We start from the raw sequence: 20616 nt of genomic DNA, 5'->3' as shown, positions 1-20616 counted from the left end.
GAGAGATGATTGGTCTCACCGACCAGGTAGCTCCCTGTCAAAACAGCTAGCATGCAAGGCAGGGAATGGCCCATCCTGGAAGCAGGGGTGTTTGCCCATTTAATCCGAAAGCTCCGTGGTTTAATCGGTCGACCGGTGTGTCAATATGGACTTGCACGTCCATCCTAACCATACGAAATTAGCCATGCTCTGATTTTTCTTCCATTTTCCCTGAGTATATACACGACCTTCGTCCTGTACCCAATTAAGAACACTTTGCCTGGCACCGCTAACACGCGCAAGAACACTTCATTCATCCTGGCTTCCTGTTGGAAGCAAAACCATGGGCATCTTGGATCACCTCTCCGATATGTGCAGTATGACCCAGACAAAGAACGCCCTCAAGCCCAGGAAGAGGCGGCCACTGCAGGTAAGGTTTGTGGAATTCAAGAAAACATCGTGTGCTCTCCTTGACTGTTCCTCGGAAACATTTTCAACCAACTTCCGATCTTGTCAAGTGATCCATATGTTTCCCGAGCTTTTTGTCGAGATGCTATATGCGTGGTTAACCGGAGTAGTTTGTTATCTGCAGACGGTAAACATCAAGGTGAAGATGGATTGTGAGGGCTGCGAGAGGAGGGTCAAGAACGCGGTGAAATCGATGCGGGGTACGCACTAGCATAAACAGTATAATAGTAAGTTTCTTTAGAAATACAGTAATTTCTTGCGTAGCTGAACCCATGTCTGTCCGTGGATACTTAAGGTGTGACGGCGGTGTCCGTGACTCCAAAGATGAGCAAGGTGACGGTGACTGGGTACGTGGAGCCGAGCAAGGTGCTGGAGCGGGTGAAGAGCACCGGGAAGGGGGCGGAGATGTGGCCGTACGTGCCCTACTCGCTCACCACCTACCCCTACGTCGGCGGCGCCTACGACAAGAAGGCCCCCGCCGGCTTCGTCCGCAGCGCGCCGCTGGCCATGGCCGACCCAGGGGCGCAGGAGGTCCGGTACATGAACATGTTCAACGACGAGGACGTCAACGCCTGCTCCATCATGTGACGTGGTCGACCATCTCAAACATCTCCACACCAGCTATAACAGATACATCGCTACTCTACATTCAGGCTATGCAGCCTACTAGTTAATCTACGCGTGTACGATTTCCATGTGAGTTGTTTGCATATTTTCAGCTTGGAGACATGAACTATTTTCTATATCTAAATTATTATATGGATAAACAACCAGTGCCGCCGCCGGTTCGAGCCGGCGATGCGCCGCTGTGTCGCTGCTCCCCTGCCGAGCAGGCTTGACTTTGCTCATGACAATGTGAAAATTCTCGTGCAAGCGCCCCTAAGAACCAAGGGCCCACAACCAGACCCATCGCCATTGAACCCTCGAATTAGTCTGAAATTCCTGACACAAAACCTGCAACACAAGTAGACGAAACGAAATCTTGGAGCGGTGACTAGACGACTCCCTGCCCTCCTTAACGCTACCGGTGAGAACACCGCCGATGAGATGGAGGAGGAGAGGGGAAAGCGTGGTTTCTTGCTCTGCGCAACGCTGACATAGACAAAAAAAATCATGAAAATGCCACACAAATTTCTCCAAAAACGACTTTATTCAAGACAAGAAAATATGATTTTGGTAAATTTTTTGTCAAATTTGAATTCATCCGAGACACTACACTTTTAAGCGAAGGGAGGAGAGAGTTTCTTACTATGCGTGACATATTAGAAGAAGAGATTGTGAGAGACGAGTGATTGATATGTACACCGGGGAAGAGATATCCAGAACGGGACAAGTCACCATGAATCGAATGCACTTTTGAAACCGAGCTCAATTATGCTCTCGCTAGTAAAAAAAACATGCAAAAAATAGCAAACAAAATAGAAAATTCTGTTTTTTTTACAGTAACATGAGAATCTGTTCTAGCTGGAAGCAACATATGGTGAGAAATAACATATTTGCTGGTCTATGCAAAAACAACAAAATCTAGTGCTGTTTGGAGCATTTGGATTTGTTGTTTGCAATAATCAGATTTGTCTTTTTTGCATAGACCAGTACATGTATCTTTTTAGGAGATTTTTGGCATACTATTAGAGCACATGTTCACGTTCATTATCTAAAGATTTCAGATTTTTCTTGATAATCTTATTGGAGCAGGAGCATATGAGCTCGGGAGCAGAAAAACCAGTCCGCCAAGAATACCTTTCAATTTTGAAGTCCAAATCCGAAACAAAATGAAGTATAGTGTGGCTACGGCATAAAATGTTTGGATAACAGGATACCTGCATTTTTCTCTCTGTTTTGTTTTTGGGTATGTGAATCTACACGTCTGCATTTGATCGTAAACCACAGATAACAATCCGAGTAAATTTCAGCCGTGTGGTACAAATTCATTTTTCATGCACGTTTTCCCGGTATGACACCAGAGATAACAATCCGTGTTAGATTTAGTGCTCTGCAGCAGAGAAAAATCCTGTGCAACACCCTCTTCAGGATGTGCATATACATTTCCAGTGCACCTCCACACCATGAAATACTTGCGAATTAGAACAACTGATTCTGACACTCGCGCATACTTTTCTGATTGGATTCCCAACCATAAGACGATTGACGCATGAACTCTAGCTACTAGATTCTAGTACAAGAACCTGAACTGAAGATAGTTCAGGTCACTCGAACGCTTCCGGCAGCGGCCGGCTGGCGAGGAACGCCCTGAAGAGCACGAGGGACCTCGCCGGCTGCGAGAAGGGCGCCTCGTGCGACGCGCCCCGGATGGTCGCGAAGGACAGCGCGTCGCCGAACACCTGCGTCCATCCGCCTACCTGCACATCCCCGGAGAAAAACGCTTCAGTCTCACCACCATAGCCAGGAGTGGAGCTGACGATGACGATGACCAACGGATGGACCGGAGCTCACATACCTGCTTCCCTTCGAACCAGACCCGGTACGGCACCGTGGCCTTGAGCCGGAGCCTCTTGGCGAGGCCGTGCACAAGCGTCCTGCTGCCCGTCAGGGGGATCACCGAGTCCTGATCGCCGCTGCAGAGAGATCCAAGAGCAGCAAACATTTTCTTGCAGGCATAAGGTTCAGGTCCTGAATACATGCTGCCGACTTTACTGTATTCGGTTCTTTACCTGTAAACCAGCACCGGAATGCCGGCCTTGACGAGCGCGCCAACGATGTTGATGGTCGGGATCTTGAGGTCCAGTTGCTTGTACTCAAGAATACTGGATTGGGCAAAAACTTGTAAAATTGCTGAACTGATGGAATGCAGCTATATAGCCGATGTACACAGATAGTGAATTGGCAAACTCGCACCTGCTGCAAACCGTCCACTTGGGCACACCGCTGAGCTGCGCGTGCATTGCTTTCTGCACATCTTTTCGGTTGAGGTAGTTCACCGTCTCATCCTCGACGCACACATCGAGCTCCCTGTTCACTTGCTGGCTAGGCTGCGCAGAATATATAGTCGGTTAAGGGCATCTTTACATGATGTCTCCTATTCTCCTTAACATACTCCCTCCAATTTATTTTAATTGACTCAACTTTGTATAGATATCAATGTATTTAGTTAACATCCGTATCTAGATAAAATTAAGTCAGTTAATTTGAATCGGAGGGTATATGAATATATGATGCCAAAAACGTTACCTTTGGTGAGAGGATTTTGGATTGACTCAAAACTGAAGAGATGCAGACGTCGAGGGTGACGTCATACTTGTCGACGAATCTGCTGGTCTCTCTGGTAACTTGATTCATCACCCTGTCGCAAACCTGGCTGATCGAGCCGTGGTAGTACTCGCTTACATACCGCGAATAGTTGCAGACTGTAGTGAAGATGTTGTAAGTTGAATCCGATATCAGCCCATGCGACCAGAAGAACTCGGCCCTTGAGTTGAAATCAGTTGAGAATTCAAGAACCGGATTGCCCAACTGTTGGATCAATGTGGGAGAAAAAAGCAAGTGAGTGAACACTATAAATGGAAGAGGCTTCTGTACACATTTATTTTTTTGTAAGATTGGTAAATTCTTACAGCAATGCCTTTCAGATTGAACAGCTTCTCCTTCTTGTTGAACTCGACCATGCGCTGCGCTAGTTGCGGAACATAGTGGCCTGAAGAAAATCATCAAGGTAATTATAACAAGAAGCGGTGAATTCAGAATTGAACAACAACAAGGTGGTCAAGAATGGGCTGTACCAGCATAGCTCTCTCCTGTGATGTACAAGTCCCTGCCCTTGTACTGTGGGAACTTGTCAAACCAGCCTTGCAAGAACTTCAAATTGTCCCTGGCTTCAGACAAATTCGAAAGGTTCTAGCTTTAGAAATCGAAAGCCCTTGAAAAACTATCTTGCAGGTTAAGTCTGTCTACAAGGAAAAATTGAGGTACAACTTTGCAAGCATGGAGGTCACACCTGTCATGCTGTCCCCAACACCCCCATAGAAGGAAGGATCAGTGGAGTAGGAGAAGCCCACCCCTGCAGGGCTCTCCAGATACAGCATGTTGGCCTCTGAAAGTAAGCCAAACATATACCAAGAAAGAAATTCAGTTGTGATACAAAATCTGTGAACTCTTCTTCTCTTTTGCACCAACAAAAGATAGGGCCAGTAAAAGGCGGACCAATCAAAGGTACACAAAGGTTGTCTGGAGTGGTGTGGATCTCAGCTTTTACAAGAGGCAAGTGCTCACCTTTGTTCCAGCTATACTCATTCCTCACAAGGGCATTGCCACTAGGCCTGAATGGCCCATTCTCTGAGAATGCCCCCACCCCCACAGATGAACAACCAGGTCCTACACAAGCACATAATTGGACATCATCAGAACTCCAAACAGAGAGACACAGAATCTTGATCATAAATCAGGTGAAATTCCCCACCCAACAGGATTCGAAAATTGAAGATGCTATCATGCTAGGAACCCTCCCATACGGGTGGTTTTCAACATTAGTTCCATTTGACGAGATCATGTAATCATAACAAAAGCGCATTTCTGCTAGTTATAAAATTTTCGAAGATAAAAAGCCCCCTTCCGTTAACAGTGGGGCACTTTCTCTGTCTACTTTTCAAGAAGTCAATTAGGGAAAAAACTTCTTTTAGTGTCAGAACCAAGCAGAAGACCTTTGCTCTAGTTGCATTTGCACAGGTAATCTAGTATCGGCATTTCTTAATTTCCTTTCCCATCTGGGCTCTGCCCTTCACAAGTTCACACGGTTCTTTCTCGTGTTATAACTTATATCCCCAGTACCAATAATGCAATAAGATGAAACAGTGTAAAAGATGTATCAGCGTCTGAACTTACCTCCATTTAGCCAGAGGACGAGGGGCTTGGTGGCCGGATCTAGCTCGGCCTCGGCGAAGTAGTAGAAGAGCGACCTCTTCTTCACGGCGTCCACCGCCACGTAGCCGGAGTACTGTGCGAAGCTGACCGGCGGCTGCCCTGGCAACACGCTGATCTTGTCCTCCACCATGCCCATGGAGAGGCAGCCATTGCTGATTAGAAGCACGGTAGCTGTACAGACCACAGCAGCAATGATGTCCCGGTGCATGTTCTTGACTCTGCTCTTGAAACTTGAAAGAGAGAGAAAGAGGGAGAGGGGGAGAGGGGAAGAGAGAGAGACAGACGAGAGACGAGAGACGAGTGAGTGAGTGAGGAGTGAATGCTGTATTGCTGTGCAAAGTGTTGAGGTGATAAATGGATAGGTGGCAATAAATAGGTTTGACAGTCTAGGTCACGAGATGTCGAAATTGCTAATAGGAAGTGTGAATAGGTCTAATGAACTACTTTTAGTTAAAAACATGAAGAAATTTTTGGGCAACATCTGTATACTCACCCCATGTATAGATACACTAATAAAATATTTGCTCAATTTTTTTTAGATACGAATGTATCAATGTACTAAAAATATCTCTAGATGTAATCGTATCGGAACAAACTTGAGCAGCTTAGTTCTTTGTTCGATTTATATAGGTTGCACTGTGAATGTAGCTTACAATTTTCGAAATCTCAAGGTCCATCATTACAGAAGCTTGAGAGCAACTTTGGGATCTAGAGTTTTGTAAGGGGAAAGTTGAAGTGGTTTATAAGGTAATCTCTTCTACTCACACTAAGTGTGAGAAAAAAATGAGTTCATGCTCACTCCTCCTCGTCCTATCTCGTCGCTTGCCACACCACACCGACATCCCACAAGTGTAGGGATCAATTATAGTATCTTTCGATAAATAATAAGTGTCGAGCTCACGAGAAGTTGAAAAAATTGGTTCGGTAACTTGAAAAATGTAAACAATAGAAGATGCATATGTTTTGTTTGTATTTTGGTGTATAAGTTTCTCAAAAGTAAAACACAAGGTAAAATACAAGTAGCAAAATAAATAGTTCTTTTCAGAGGAAGCCCTATCATCTATGCAACAAGATGACAAGCTTGGTGTGCACTTAGGTGAGACAAACTTCAGAGGAGCCTAATCATCTATGGAGCAAGATGACACCCTTGGCGTGGACTTAGGTGACACAAACGTTTCCAAGAGCCAGATGGATTATTTAGTCAATAGATTTATATTGTAACATGGTTAATATCTTGTCAAGTGTTACACATATTTGGACATAACCTAAGATAGGTGCAGCCGTGTACACGTATAAATACACCCCTAGAAATTGATGCCAATGCCACATATATGCGCAAAAATATAATTTATTAAGACATAAGTTCAATATCCGCTATAAGTTTTAAGGTCCCAATCGATAACCTCCTATTGCAGGTCTAAGAACTGAAACACAGTTTGTGTCAACTCCGACCATCCTTACTCTCGTCCCCACACTAAGGTGCAGCCGTATGAGTCCATATAGGTGAAGTAACATGTAGTCAATATTTGCATATTACCATCATTGCACCACAACAAAGTATAAAATTTGACCAAATATTCAAAACATACTATATAGAATCATCGCAATTCATAATATGCCCTCAAGAACACGTGGAACTAGTCAAAAGACTGACATAACCAGTGGCATCTGGATTACAACACAATCTAAAGTACAAATTCACCACAAACTAATCTCAATAAAACCAAGTACAATCATGCAAAAGACACTCTAAAGGTATTCTAGGGTTCCGATTTACACAAACTACAAGGGGGTGACGTCGATCTTGGAGATGGTGATAGTGCTAATGGTGGTGTTGGCGAAGGTGGCGTTGTAGACACTCCGCCTATGCTAAGGTTGAGTTGATGAGAACAATACCGGTGATTTCCCATCAGCGGTGGCTAGGGGCAGAGCTGCATGCATGGCATCAGGGTCAAATATTTTTTTTTAGCTGCAGTTATGACTAAACAGTCCCAATGCATCAGGGTAGAGTGAGAAATTTGCATCATGGAAGTGATGACCCACAAGTATAGGGGATCGTAACAGTCTTCGAGGGAAGTAAAACCCAAATTTATTGATTTAACACAAGGGGAGTCAAAGAATATTTATAAGCTTTAACATGTGAGTTGTCAATTCACCTGCACCTGAAAATATACTTGCTCGCAACAGTTTATTAGTAGTAATAGTTTTATAGCAGTGGTAGTTGTGAAGTAACAACAGTAGCGAAATAAAAACAGCAGTATCGATGATTGCAGTAGATAGCAGGATTAAAATACTGTAGGCACATGGATGGATGAACGGGCACTGGATGAATGAGAGAGTCCATATAATAGCAAGACATATGCATTGCAAGTAATAATGATATAAGCATCCTAGTAAAAGATAACCATAAGCGTGTGTTCCTATTTAGTCGTGCGTGCTTGCAATGAGAAACTTGCATGACATCTTTTGTCCTACCAGCCCGTTGCAGCGGGGCCTCTAGGGAATCTACTGGTAATTAAGGTACTCCTTTTAATAGAGTACCGGAGCAAAGCATTAACACTCCGTGAACACACGTAATCCTCACATCATAGCCATTCCCTCCGGTTATCCCAATTATTATCATTTTGGGGCCTCGGGTTCCGAACAATGATATGTGTATACAACTTGCAGATATGATCAAAAACAATAATTATCATCATGAATCAATAACATGTTCAGATCTGAGATCATGGCACTCGGGCCCAAAGTGACAAGTATTAAGCATAGATAGTTGCAACAATGTCAAAAATACTAACAATGGATACTAGGCACTATACCCATAACAATCTTATAGCTATTACATGACCAATCTCATTCAATCCCTACCATCCCCTACAGCCTACAGCAGGAAATTACTCACACATGGATGGGGGAATCATGGATGGTTGATGGAGAGGCATCGGTGATGGTGATGATCTCCTCCAAATCTCCATCCCGGCAAGGTGCCAGAACGGAGTTTCTGGTCTCCAGATTGGGGTTTCTGGTGGCGGCGGAGCAGCGGAACTCTTTCTGGAAAAATGTCGAAACCCCCCAATATTTTCAGGTCAGGGGCTTCTTATAGTGTGAAGGAGAGGTCGAGGGGGTGGCCGAGGCGGCCAGACCACCCCTAGGCGCGGCCAAGGCCTGGCCCGCGCCTAGGGTAGGTGTGGGCCCCTCGTGGCCCCCTCCGTCTCGTCTTCTGACTCCGTGAGTTTTCAGGTGAAATATGAGTTTTGCGATATTTTCCGAGAATTTTCCTGAAAGTTGGATTTCTGCACAAATACGAGACACCAGCGCAATTCTGCTAAAAACAACGTTAGTCAGCGTTAGTTGTATTCAAAACACCCAAGATAGAGGGCAAACAATAGCAAAAGTGTTCGGGAAAGTAGATACGTTTTGAACGTATCAGGAAGCTACAAATCTAGCTCACAAGGTTATGAACCTGAAAAAACTTATGCTATGTCTTGAAGATGCATCAGGGAAGCTTTTTCTCTAGCTCCGCCCCTGGCGGTGGCCATGGAGCCACAAAATTTTCCATCTCCCGGAGAAGAAGATAACTTTCGCCTTCACTGCCATTTCAGAATAATCAAGAAAATTACAATTTAGGTTTCTCATGACAATAAAGGTTACGATAAAAAAGGAGGAGGCTAGGAGAGGCTCGGGGCATAGGGGGCCGCCATGTCCTGACCTGGAAGGTGGTCCACGCCATGGGCCCTCCCTGGAGCGTTGATGCTCGTCTTGTGGCCCTCCAATGTTGTCAATCTTCGTTTTGGTAAAAGAAAGAGTTGTTGGGGATTTTTCTTCGACTTATTTGACTTTTGTAAGGTCCTATACACATCAAAATACGAGAAGTTACTTTTTTGCCTCCTAGAATGAAAATAACTCATGATCAATGAAAATACCATCCTAAATATGAACAATATGGTCTAATAATGCTGATACAAAATGCACATATAACCTCCCCTAAGCTCGTCCTTGAGCAAGTTCATTAAACTAACAAATGTATATGAACTTGTGGTTGATAAATAAATACGAGCATTATATCATCATAAGTTTAAATAAATGTAAGATTATAGAACATCAATCATGCAATTGCTGACCTATGAGTTGAAGCTTTAAAGAATACCCTTTGTTAAACCAAACCCATTGCATATTGGAAAATTAAATCATATATCTTTATTCCACCAATAAGTTTTACGTTCCCTCAACACCTTCTTTCAAATACAAAATCTTATTCTTCATGCAAAAGACGAATACAAGCAAGCAAGCAATACGAGTCATTTAATAAGACACAAAGTAAGGAGAGCATAAGGTCAATCACTGTGGTTGCCACTTCTACTATGGAAAATAATCAAAAATTTCATAAAAATTAAGGGCTAAAAGCATCTCCACCATCGCCCCCAAATAGGCATCTCGGCATGTGCATTGGCAGTGCCCCATTGGGGGAGCCGACACCTATTCCCCAATTTGGGGGGAGGTTGCACACACCGGTGACCCAAAAACGGCGGCCCCAATAAATTTAAACTTTCATAAAATTTGACTTTGAACAAAATACGTCGGATTCCATTCTAATTTGTACAAAGTTTTTCCAAATTTAAAATACAAGACGTCAAAAAAACTAATCTAATGAAAGAGGCGAACTCGGACTTGGAGAGGGTGGTTGTTGGTGGCTGGGGTTTTTTTTGGAGGAGAGGGCGGTGGAATGGACGGAGGCGGGAGGGGCGGGTGGTTTATAGAGGGAGGTGGTGCACATTGATGAGCGGGAAGCTCTGCAGTCATCGCGTGGACATGGCAGGCTGTGTCCCGCCGCATCGTTGTTTCGGGAATCGGTGCGCCCATTGAAGCCAACGACCGGCCTTCTCCGCATGGTCATTTAAAACGCGACGGATGGTTACTCTTGCGGCCATGACGGCTCCACATGCCGAATCCTACGTGTTGTGACACACTAACGTGCCCGTTGAAAGTTGCATTGAGTTATATTTGTAGGAGTTGTCCATAGGCAATTCTTGAACCATATGTTGGCTTCAAGGTTGCAATAAGAAGAATTTGATGAAGGATATCAAGTGTCAAGTATGTCTTGAAGATGAAGATGAACTGAGCCCTCAAGTTACTTCAAGACATCAACATGTTTGTGTTAGGTTGCAATAAGAAGAAATTGATGAAGGATATCAAGTGTCAAGTATGTCTTGAAGATGAAGTGAGCCCTCAAGTTACTTCAAGACATCTACATGATGAAGAATGGAGAAATGAAGTGCTAGTTCAAGATGAGCCATCTCGAAGAGATCCTTTGATTGACTCTTGCCATCCATATGGTGTTCATGGATATGTGAAGATGCGTCGAAGAAGAAGCTCTCCCATGGTGAATTATGGGGGAGCAATCCACAAGACTTCGTCAAGCAAGCACAAGCAAGAAAGGCATTCCATCTTGCTGAGGTCAAGATCGTCGTCATCGAGCTCAAGTGGAATGCGCAGGTATAAGGTTTGCTCTTGATAGGGTTTCTTTCTCACCGGTCTCATAGTGTAGTTGGAGACCGGTTTATAGTTTAGTTGCCGTACTATCAAGAGGGCTCTCGAGTGAGTAACTCGATCGTATCGTTCGGAGAAAGCTCAAACCTTTGCATCCTTGCATCATCTTTCTTGGTTGTTATTTGTACCTTATCCATGTGATGTTTTAGAGCTTGTGCTTATTCTCATGACAAGTTCTAGTTCATCGAAAACGGATTTCGCATAGATCACTTGTTGCGTTTTCGAGTTTGGTTCATCATCTTTCTTGGTTTTATTTGGATCTTATCCATGTTATGTTTTATACCTTGTGTGTATTCTAATGACAAGCTCTAGTTCATCGAAAATGGTTTTTGCCTGGGCAACTTGTTGCATTTTCAAGGTTGGAGGTTTTCACCGGTATGTCTTTTTTAGATAGGTCAAACCTTTCATCATTTGTTTATATCCTGCATTGTTGGATTATGATGGTTCCCTGCATGATCTTGTAGAGCTTGTTCCTAGCTTTAAAACAAGCCCAAGATCATCAAAATCGGAGTCCGGATGATAAAGTTATGCCCGTTTCAGTTTGATGTTTCTACCAGTTTTAAGGGGGGCGGATATTCCGGCCCAAGTTTGGGGCGGATAATCCGCCCCCCCCCCCCCGAAAATTCCGGCCTCTGGGAAAATCCGGCCAAATATCCGGCCCCCATCCTGGGGCATGTTTTTTCTGGTCCTTTGCCGTTTTTCGGGTCCCGGATATTTTGCAAATATCCGGCCCGGAAAATCCGGCCTGAGCATACCCAAACGGTCATATTTCGATGGGATGGGGTATTCAAGCCCCCCTTCTTCCTCCTTGGGCTGTCACCTCTTCCCCTTTTGTGCTCTCCACCATTGTTGACCTTGAGAGCTTCCCTTTCCCTCTACTCCTCCTATGCTTCTTGAATCTTTTTGAGGGAAAAGGAAGAGGAGATCTAGATCTACATTCCTACCAATCAAATCCCTCTCTTTGTGAGGGGAATCCACTAGATCTAGATCTTGGAGAATTTTGGTGTTCCTCCTCTTATTTGTTCTTCCTATCTTATTCCCCCAATAGCTTTTGTAGCTTTGTTGGAATTTGAGAGAGATGGACTTGAGCATCTTTCTAGTGTTCTTGCCATTGCATTAGGTGCATCGGTTTGAGTTCTCCACGGTGATTCGTGGTGGTGAAAGCAAGAAGGTTGTTACTCTTGGGTTCTTGGAACCCTAGACGGATTCTAGGCCTTTGTGGCGATTTGTTGGGAGCCTCCAATTAAGTTGTGGAAGTGTGCCCCAACCTTTGTGTAAGGCCCGGTTTCTGCCTCGAAGGAAATCCCTTAGTGGAACCGTGACCTAGGCCTTTGTGGCGAGGGTCACCGGAGATTTAGGTGAGGCACCTTCGTGGCGTTCGGTGTGTGGTGTGAGTACCGCATCTTGGGGTGAGGCATTTGTGGCGTTGGTGTGCATCGAGCAACCACACCTCAAGGTGAGCCTCTTGTGGTGTTCGGGAGCACTAAGCCACCGCACCTCTCCACCGGAGATTAGCACTCGCAAGAGTGTGAACTTCGGGATAAATCATCGTCTCCCGCGTGCCTCGGTTATCTCTATACCCGAACTCTTTACTTATGCACTTTACTTTGTGATAGCCATCGTGCTTGAGGTTATATATATCTTGCTATCATATAAGTTGCTTGTCTTGCTTAGCATAAGTTGTTGGTGCACATAGGTGAACCTTTGCTTAGAATAAGTTGTTGGTGCACATAGGTGAACCATAACATATAGGATTTGGGTTTGACAAAGTAAACGCTAGTTTTATTCCGCATTTGTTAAGCCCATCTCGTAAAAGTTTTAAACCGCCTATTCACCCCCCTCTAGGCGACATCCGTGTCCTTTCAATTGGTATCAGAGCAAGGTCTCTCATTCTTAGGCTTCACCGCCTTGAGAGTAAAGATGTCGGCTAGAGGATTAGTGCACGATAACACTCTTATATTAGATGGCACAAATTATGATGTTTGGAAAATTTGCATGCTTAGTCATTTTCGGGACATTGACCCTCATATGGAGAAAACTGTAGATATAGGTTTTTCTCCTCCTATGGATTCACAAAATCTGTCTTTAGAGGATGAGAAAAATTTATATCTCAATTCTCAAGCTTGTAATGTTCTTATGAATGATTTGAGAGATGTAGGTCTTTTTCCATACTTGCCTTTTTGGAGCGCTCATGAGTTATGGACAACGATTCAAGATAAATATGATGTGTCCAATATTATTGAGGATGATTGTATTGCTTCCACTTCCGGCCGTGATGAGTTCTCATCTTCATCCACTTCACCAAAGTGTGTCAAGACACAAGGTAATAATATGGTGAGTGGTGATGAAAATTGCAATGTTGATATTGAGCTTACTATTGATGATTCTTCATCTCTATCTCATTGCAATGCTTCATCTACGGACTCAAACACATCTAGCTAGCACTAGAAATGATTTACATGCTTGTGTTGATAGTCCTTGCATATCATGTGCAAGTTGCTTGAATAAATCTAATGATGATATGCTTACTTTGTCTTGTGGCCATGATAAAAATGCTTCTATTTCCTCTAGTTGTTGTGTGTCTAACAATGTAGAGGAAACCAAAGATTCTATTGGTCAAGACAAGATCTTGAAAGGAGCCTCAAGTAACTCCTCATCTTTATCTCACGGTCCTCATATATGCCTTATGGCCAAGGATTTCACGGTACCTCCTACCATGGAACCTAATATGTCTCGTGGTGATAAGGATGAGGATGAATATGAAGAAGAGGATTGGGTTGTCTCTCTACGCGATAAGGGTAAGAGTGTGTTCAAGGTTCTTTGCAAAGATAAAATTGCTAGCTCTCACTTCTTTGAAATCTTGACTACCGCTATTGAGAGCCAAAAACTTATTTGGATGCATGAGAACACCATTGATAAAATGGGTGCTCTTGAACGAGAGTATGCCAATGATGTAGCATCCCTAAAGAATGATCTTGAAGAAGAACAAGAGACCATAGCCTCTCTTGAAGAGCAACTTGAAACCCTTGAAGTGTCTCAAAATTAAATAGTTTGTAAACTCACTAAGGAAAGAGACCATGCTAAAGCTCAAGTAAAAATGCTTAAAAAGGAAAATTCCAAAGTTGGTGTTGGTCATGATAAACTTCTTAAGGATCTAGATGATCTAGACAAGGCCCATAAGGTCTTGGAGAGCGAACACTCTGTCCTCACCAAGTCCCATGAGCAACTTCAAGCTTACTATTTAAAAGAGCATGCTATGTTACCATCTCTTATTAATATGTCTTGTGATGATGCTTGTGCTACTAACTCTACTTCTTGTGAAGCATCTATCTTCAAGGAGAATGTTGAGCTAAGGGCTCAACTTGAATTGCTAACTCTAATTATGGAAAATTGGAAGAAAATCATGGAAAGATTTATAGCTCCCATGAGGATCTTCTAGCCTCCCATGATAGGCTAAAGTTAGCTCATGAGGCTATCATATCAAAGGCAACACCTTGTGAGCCTCATGTGGATACTAGCCCTACTACCCAAGATGCTATATTGCCATGTGCTAGTCCTAGTAATTCATCCACTCATAGTATTGCTAAATCTTGTGATGAATTATCTTCCTTGCCTTGTTGCTCTAACAATGAAGGTTCTACTTCCTCTAGTACTTGTGTTGTTACTAACCATGTAGAGGAAATCAAAGAGCTCAAGGCCCAAGTCACTTCTTTGAAGACCGACTTGGTAAAGAGTCATGAAGGGAAATGCAAACTTGACACGATGTTAAGTGTGCAACAATCCCCCAATGACAAGAGTGGACTTGGATTCAAATCCAACAACAAGAACAAGTCCAAGAACAACAGCAGCAGCAACAACAACAACAACAACAACAAGGGCCAAGTACAAGTCAAAGACCCGGCCAAGATTGTTTGCTTCAAGTGCAAAATTGAAGGGCACCATGTTAGATCTTGCCCTTTGAAGAAGAAGCAAAAAGGGAAGCGGCCTCAAGCTCAAACTCATATTCAACCTCAAGTTGAAGAAATTCCACTTCCCAAGAAGAATCAAGCCAATGCTCCCATTGTGGAGAAATCTAGTGAGAAGAAGGAGAAGAAAAGAACTTGCTACATATGCCGTGAGAAGGGCCACATCTCCTCCTTTTGCACTATTGGTACCTCATCCAACTCTATCTCCATTGATGATGTTTATTCTCTTCGTAAGGATGAGGGTGGCAATGTGTTTGCCAAATATGTTGGTGCTCAAAGTGGTGTCAAGAAAAGAACCATTTGGGTTGCCAAGCCTATTGTGACTAACCTCTTAGGACCCAACTTAGTTGGGGACCAACAATCCAAAACTTGATCAACAGGTGCTTGTTGGAGGGCATTGGAGACTTGGCTACATCATGAAGAATTAAGGGATCTTCATCATTTATATTATCTCAAGCCAAGTCTTGGTTATCTTGCTTCTATCATATATTCAATGTTCCTCCTTGCAGTAACATGTGCTCAACTCATTTATATTGAAAGTTACTCGCCCCTTTGCATGTGTTAGTTTTTGTTCCTAACATGTGTTTGTATATGTTGTGCTTCCTACTTGCTTTTCTTGAGAAATCAAGTCTATGCATGTTGGGTTGCACACCATGTATTTGTGTTTGTGTTGGAGCCACTTTGCATCTTGTTGTATCATATATGGCTCTTATGAGCGATTAATGGACTATCCCATTTTGGGGGAGTGATATTCCTTTGGGAATTTCACGATCCTAAACAATGTGTGTATGATACGCGTACAACACGCGACCGTTGGGAACCCCAAGAGGAAGGTGTGATGCGTACAGCGGCAAGTTTTCCCTCAGTATGAAACCAAGGTTTAATCGAACCAGTAGGAGCCAAGAAGCACGTTGAAGGTTGATGGCGGCGAGATGTAGTGCGGCGCAACACCAGGGATTCCGGCGCCAACGTGGAACCTGCACAACACAAACCAAGTACTTTGCCCCAACGAAACAGCGAGGTTGTCAATCTCACCGGCTTGCTGTAACAAAGGATTAGATGTATAGTGTGGAAAATGATTGTTTGCAGAAAACACTAGAACAGTATTGCAGTAGATTGTATTTCAGTATAGAGAATTGGACCGGGGTCCACAGTTCACTAGAGGTGTCTCTCCCATAAGATAAACAGCATGTTGGGTGAACAAATTACAGTTGGGCAATTGACAAATAAAGAGGGCATGACCATGCACATACATATTACGATGAGTATAGTGAGATTTAATTGGGCATTACGACAAAGTACATAGACCGCTATCCAGCATGCATCTATGCCTAAAAAGTCCACCTTCAGGTTATCATCCGAACCCCCTCCAGTATTAAGTTGCTAACAACAGACAATTGCATTAAGTATTGCGCGTAATGTAATCAGTAACTACATCCTCGAACATAGCACCAATGTTTTATCCCTAGTGGCAACAGCACATCCATAATCTTAGAGATTTCTGTCACTTCCCCAGATTCACGGAGACATGAACCCACTATCGAGCATAAATACTCCCTCTTGGAGTTAATAGCAAAAACTTGGCCAGAGCCTCTACTAATAACGGAGAGCATGCAAGATCATAAACAACACATAGATATAAATTGATAATCAACATAACAAGTATTCTCTATTCATCGGATCCCAACAAACACAACATATAGAATTACAGATAGATGATCTTGATCATGTTCGGCAGCTCACAAGACCCGACAATTAAGCACAATGAGGAGAAGACAACCATCTAGCTACTGCTATGGACCCATAGTCCAGGGGTGAACTACTCACTCATCACTCCGGAGGCGACCATGGCGGCGTAGAGTCCTCCGGGAGATGATTCCCCTCTCCGGCAGGGTGCCGGAGGCGATCTCCTGAATCCCCCGAGATGGGATTGGCGGCGGCGGCGTCTCTGGAAGGTTTTCCGTATCGTGGCTCTCGGTACTGGGGGTTTCGCGACGAAGGCTATTTGTAGGCGGAAGGGCAGGTCAAGGGGCGTCACGAGGGGCCCACACCATAGGTCGGCGCGGCCAGGGCTTGGGCCGCGCCGCCCTGTGGTCTGGCCACCTCGTGGCCCCACTTCGTTGACTCTTCGGTCTTCTGGAAGCTTCGTGGCAAAATAGGACCCTGGGCGTTGATTTCGTCCAATTCCGAGAATATTTCCTTACTAGGATTTCTGAAACCAAAAACAACAGAAAACAGCAACAGGCACTTCGGCATCTTGTTAATAAGTTAGTTCCAGAAAATGCACAAATATGACATAAAGTATGCATAAAACATGTAGATATCATCAATAATGTGGCATGGAACATAAGAAATTATCGATACGTCGGAGACGTATCAGCATCCCCAAGCTTAGTTCCTGCTCGTCCCGAGCAGGTAAACGATAAACAAAGATAATTTCTGGAGTGACATGCCATCATAACCTTGATCATACTATTTGTAAGCATATGTAGTGAATGCAGCGATCAAAACAATGTAAATGACATGAGTATACAACTGAATCATATAGCAAAGACTTTTCATGAATAGTACTTCAAGACAAGCATCAATAAGTCTTGCATAAGAGTTAACTCATAAAGCAATAATTCAAAGTAAAGGTATTGAAACAACACAAAGGAAGATGAAGTTTCAGCGGTTGCTTTCAACTTGTAACATGTATATCTCATGGATATTGTCAACATAGAGTAATATAACAAGTGCAATATGCAAATATGTAGGAATCAATGCATAGTTCACACAAGTGTTTGCTTCTTGAGGTGGAGAGAAATAGGTGAACTGACTCAACATAAAAGTAAAAGAAAGGTCCTTCAAAGAGGAAAGCATCGATTGCTATATTTGTGCTAGAGCTTTGATTTTGAAAACAAGAAACAATTTTGTCAACGGTAGTAATATAGCATATGTATCATGTAAATTATTTCTTACAAGTTGCAAGCCTCATGCATAGTATACTAATAGTGCCCGCACCTTGTCCTAATTAGCTTGGACTACCGGGATTATCGCAGTGCACATGTTTTAACCAAGTGTCACAAAGGGGTACCTCTATGCCGCCTGTACAAAGGTCTAAGGAGAAAGCTCGCATTGGATTTCTCGCTATTGATTATTCTCAACTTAGACATCCATACCGGGACAACATAGACAACAGATAATGGACTCCTCTTTTATGCATAAGCATGTAGCAACAATTAATTTTCTCATATGAGATTGAGGATATATGTCCAAAACTGAAACTTCCACCATGGATCATGGCTTTAGTTAGCGGCCCAATGTTCTTCTCTAACAATATGCACGCTCTAACCATAAGGTGGTAGATCGCCCTTACTTCAGACAAGATGAACATGCATATCAACTCACATGATATTCAACAAAGAGTAGTTGATGGCGTCCCCAGGAACATGGTTATCGCACAACGAGCAACTTAATAAGAGATAAAGTGCATAAGTACATATTCAATACCACAATAGTTTTTAAGCTATTTGTCCCATGAGCTATATATTGTAAAGGTAGAGAATGGAAATTTAAAGGTAGCACTCAAGCAATTTACTTTGGAATGGCGGAGAAATACCATGTAGTAGGTAGGTATGGTGGACACAAATGGCATAGTGGTTGGCTCAAGTATTTTGGATGCATGAGAAGTATTCCCTCTCGATACAAGGTTTAGGCTAGCAAGGCTATTTGAAACAAACACAAGGATGAAGCGGTGCAGCAAAACTCACATAAAAGACATATTGTAAACATTATAAGACTCTACACCGTCTTCCTTGTTGTTCAAACTCAATACTAGAAATTATCTAGACCTTAGAGAGACCAAATATGCAAACCAAATTTTAGCATGCTCTATGTATTTCTTCATTAATGGGTGCAAAGCATATGATGCAAGAGCTTAAACATGAGCACAACAATTGCCAAGTATCACATTATCCAAGACATTATAGCAATTACTACATGTAACATTTTTCAATTCCAACCACATAACAATTTAACGAAGAAGAAACTTCGCCATGAATACTATGAGTAAAGCCTAAGGACATACTTGTCCATATGCAACAGCGGAGCGTGTCTCTGTCCCACACAAAGAATGCTAGGATCCATTTTATTCAAACAAAACAAAAAACAAAAACAACCCGACGCTCCAAGAAAAGCACATAAGATGTGATGGAATAAAAATATAGTTTCAGGGGAGGAACCTGATAATGTTGTCGATGAAGAAGGGGATGCCTTGGGCATCCCCAAGCTTAGACGCTTGAGTCTTCTTGATATATGTAGGGGTGAACCACCGAGGCATCCCCAAGCTTAGAGCTTTCACTCTCCTTGATCATGTTGTATCATCTCCCTCTCTTGATCCTTGAAAACTTCCTCCACATCAAACTTGGAACAACTCATTAGAGGGTTAGTGCACAATCAAAATATACACGTTCAGAGGTGACATAATCATTCTTAACACTTCTGGACATTGCACAAAGCTACTGAAAGTCAATGGAATCAAAATATCCATCGAACATAACAAAACAGGCAATGCGAAATAAAAGGCAGAATCTGTCAAAACAGAACAGTTCGTATTGACGAATTTTATTGAGGCACCAGACTTGCTCAAATGAAAATTCTCAAATTGAATGAAAGTTGCGTACATATCTGAGGATCACTCACGTAAATTGGCATAATTTTCTGAGTTACCTACAGAGAATTTTGCCCAGATTCGTGACAGCAAAGAAATCTGTTTCTGCGCAGTAATCCAAATCTAGTATGAACTTTACTATCAACGACTTTACTTGGCACAACAAAACACTAAACTAAGATAAGGAGAGGTTGCTACAGTAGTAAACAACTTTCAAGACACAAAATAAAAACAAAGTACTGTAGTAAAAACATGGGTTGTCTCCCATAAGCGCTTTTCTTTAACGCCTTTCAGCTAGGCACAGAAAGTGTGTATCAAGTATTATCAAGAGACGAAGTGTCAACATCATAATTTGTTCTAATAATAGAATCAAAAGGTAACTTCATTCTCTTTCTAGGGAAGTGTTCCATACCTTTCTTGAGAGGAAATTGATATTTAATATTACCTTCCTTCATATCAATGGTAGCACCAACAGTTCGAAGAAAAGGTCTTCCCAATATGATGGGACAAGATGCATTGCATTCAATATCCAAGACAACAAAATCAACGGGGACAAGGTTATTGTTAACGGTAATGCGAACATTATCAACTTTCCCCAAAGGTTTCTTTGTAGAATGATCAGCAAGATTAACATCCAAATAACAATTTTTCAGCGGTGGCAAGTCAAGCATATTATAAATTTTCTTGGCATAACAGAAATACTTGCACCAAGATCACATAAAGCATTACAATCAAAATCTTTGACCTTCATCTTAATGATGGGTTCCCAACCATCCTCTAGCTTTCTAGGAATAGAGGTTTCGCGCTCTAGTTTCTCTTCTCTAGCTTTTATGAGAGCATTTGTAATATGTTGCGTGAAAGCCAAATTTATAGCACTAGCATTAGGACTCTTAGCAAGTTTTTGTAAGAACTTAATAACTTCAGAGATGTGGAAATCATCAAAATTCAAACCATTATAATCTAAAGCAATGGGATCATCATCCCCAATGTTGGAAGAAAATTCAGCAGTTTTATCACAGGCAGTTTCAGCAGTTTTAGCAGTTTCGGGCAGTTTTTCGCGCTTTGCGCTAGAAGTGGAAACATTGCTAACACCAATTCTTTTATTATTAATAGTAGGAGGTGCAGCAACTTGTG

General features: G+C 42.7%; 2 protein-coding genes across 3 annotated transcripts; one reads left to right on the top strand and one right to left on the bottom strand.

Annotated features, from left to right (window-relative positions):
- The first annotated feature begins 217 nt into the window (after window positions 1-217).
- Window positions 218-1190, top strand: LOC127321239 (heavy metal-associated isoprenylated plant protein 20). Of its 2 annotated transcripts, none has more exons than XM_051350276.2 (3): window positions 218-409; window positions 572-647; window positions 743-1190. In XM_051350276.2, the coding sequence occupies exons 1-3, from the start codon at window positions 323-325 to the stop codon at window positions 1033-1035; spliced, it is 456 nt and encodes a 151-aa protein (XP_051206236.1). In that variant the 5' UTR covers window positions 218-322; the 3' UTR covers window positions 1036-1190. The 2 variants fall into 2 exon arrangements, with proteins under 2 accessions (XP_051206236.1, XP_051206237.1); XM_051350277.2 differs by having other exon boundaries at window positions 218-414.
- A 1212-nt stretch (window positions 1191-2402) lies between these two features.
- On the bottom strand, window positions 2403-5649 carry LOC127321238 (serine carboxypeptidase-like 45). The gene is made up of 10 exons (XM_051350275.2): window positions 5284-5649; window positions 4675-4776; window positions 4400-4495; window positions 4185-4277; window positions 4020-4099; window positions 3637-3918; window positions 3304-3437; window positions 3120-3212; window positions 2906-3023; window positions 2403-2807 (listed from the first exon to the last, which is right to left on the bottom strand). Exons 1-10 carry the CDS (start codon window positions 5528-5530, stop codon window positions 2655-2657), a joined length of 1398 nt encoding a protein of 465 aa, XP_051206235.1. The 5' UTR covers window positions 5531-5649; the 3' UTR covers window positions 2403-2654.
- Window positions 5650-20616: the final 14967 nt, after the last annotated feature.

This window comes from Lolium perenne, chromosome 2 (genome assembly GCF_019359855.2).
Source record: "Lolium perenne isolate Kyuss_39 chromosome 2, Kyuss_2.0, whole genome shotgun sequence".
NCBI classification, from domain to species: Eukaryota; Viridiplantae; Streptophyta; class Magnoliopsida; order Poales; family Poaceae; genus Lolium; species Lolium perenne.
This window is presented reverse-complemented; position numbering and strand designations above follow the sequence as displayed.

Coding starts and splice junctions, on each gene's coding strand:
- LOC127321238 (XM_051350275.2), bottom strand. CDS start 5,530: ATGCACCGGGACATCATTGCTGCTGTGGTCTGTACAGCTACCGTGCTT. Junction 4,278..4,399: donor TGTTGGGGACAGCATGACAG/GTGTGACCTCCA, acceptor ATTTGTCTGAAG/CCAGGGACAATTTGAAGTTC. Junction 4,100..4,184: donor CACAGGAGAGAGCTATGCTG/GTACAGCCCATT, acceptor GATTTTCTTCAG/GCCACTATGTTCCGCAACTA.
- LOC127321239 (XM_051350276.2), top strand. CDS start 323: ATGGGCATCTTGGATCACCTCTCCGATATGTGCAGTATGACCCAGACA. Junction 410..571: donor GGAAGAGGCGGCCACTGCAG/GTAAGGTTTGTG, acceptor TGTTATCTGCAG/ACGGTAAACATCAAGGTGAA. Junction 648..742: donor CGCGGTGAAATCGATGCGGG/GTACGCACTAGC, acceptor TGGATACTTAAG/GTGTGACGGCGGTGTCCGTG.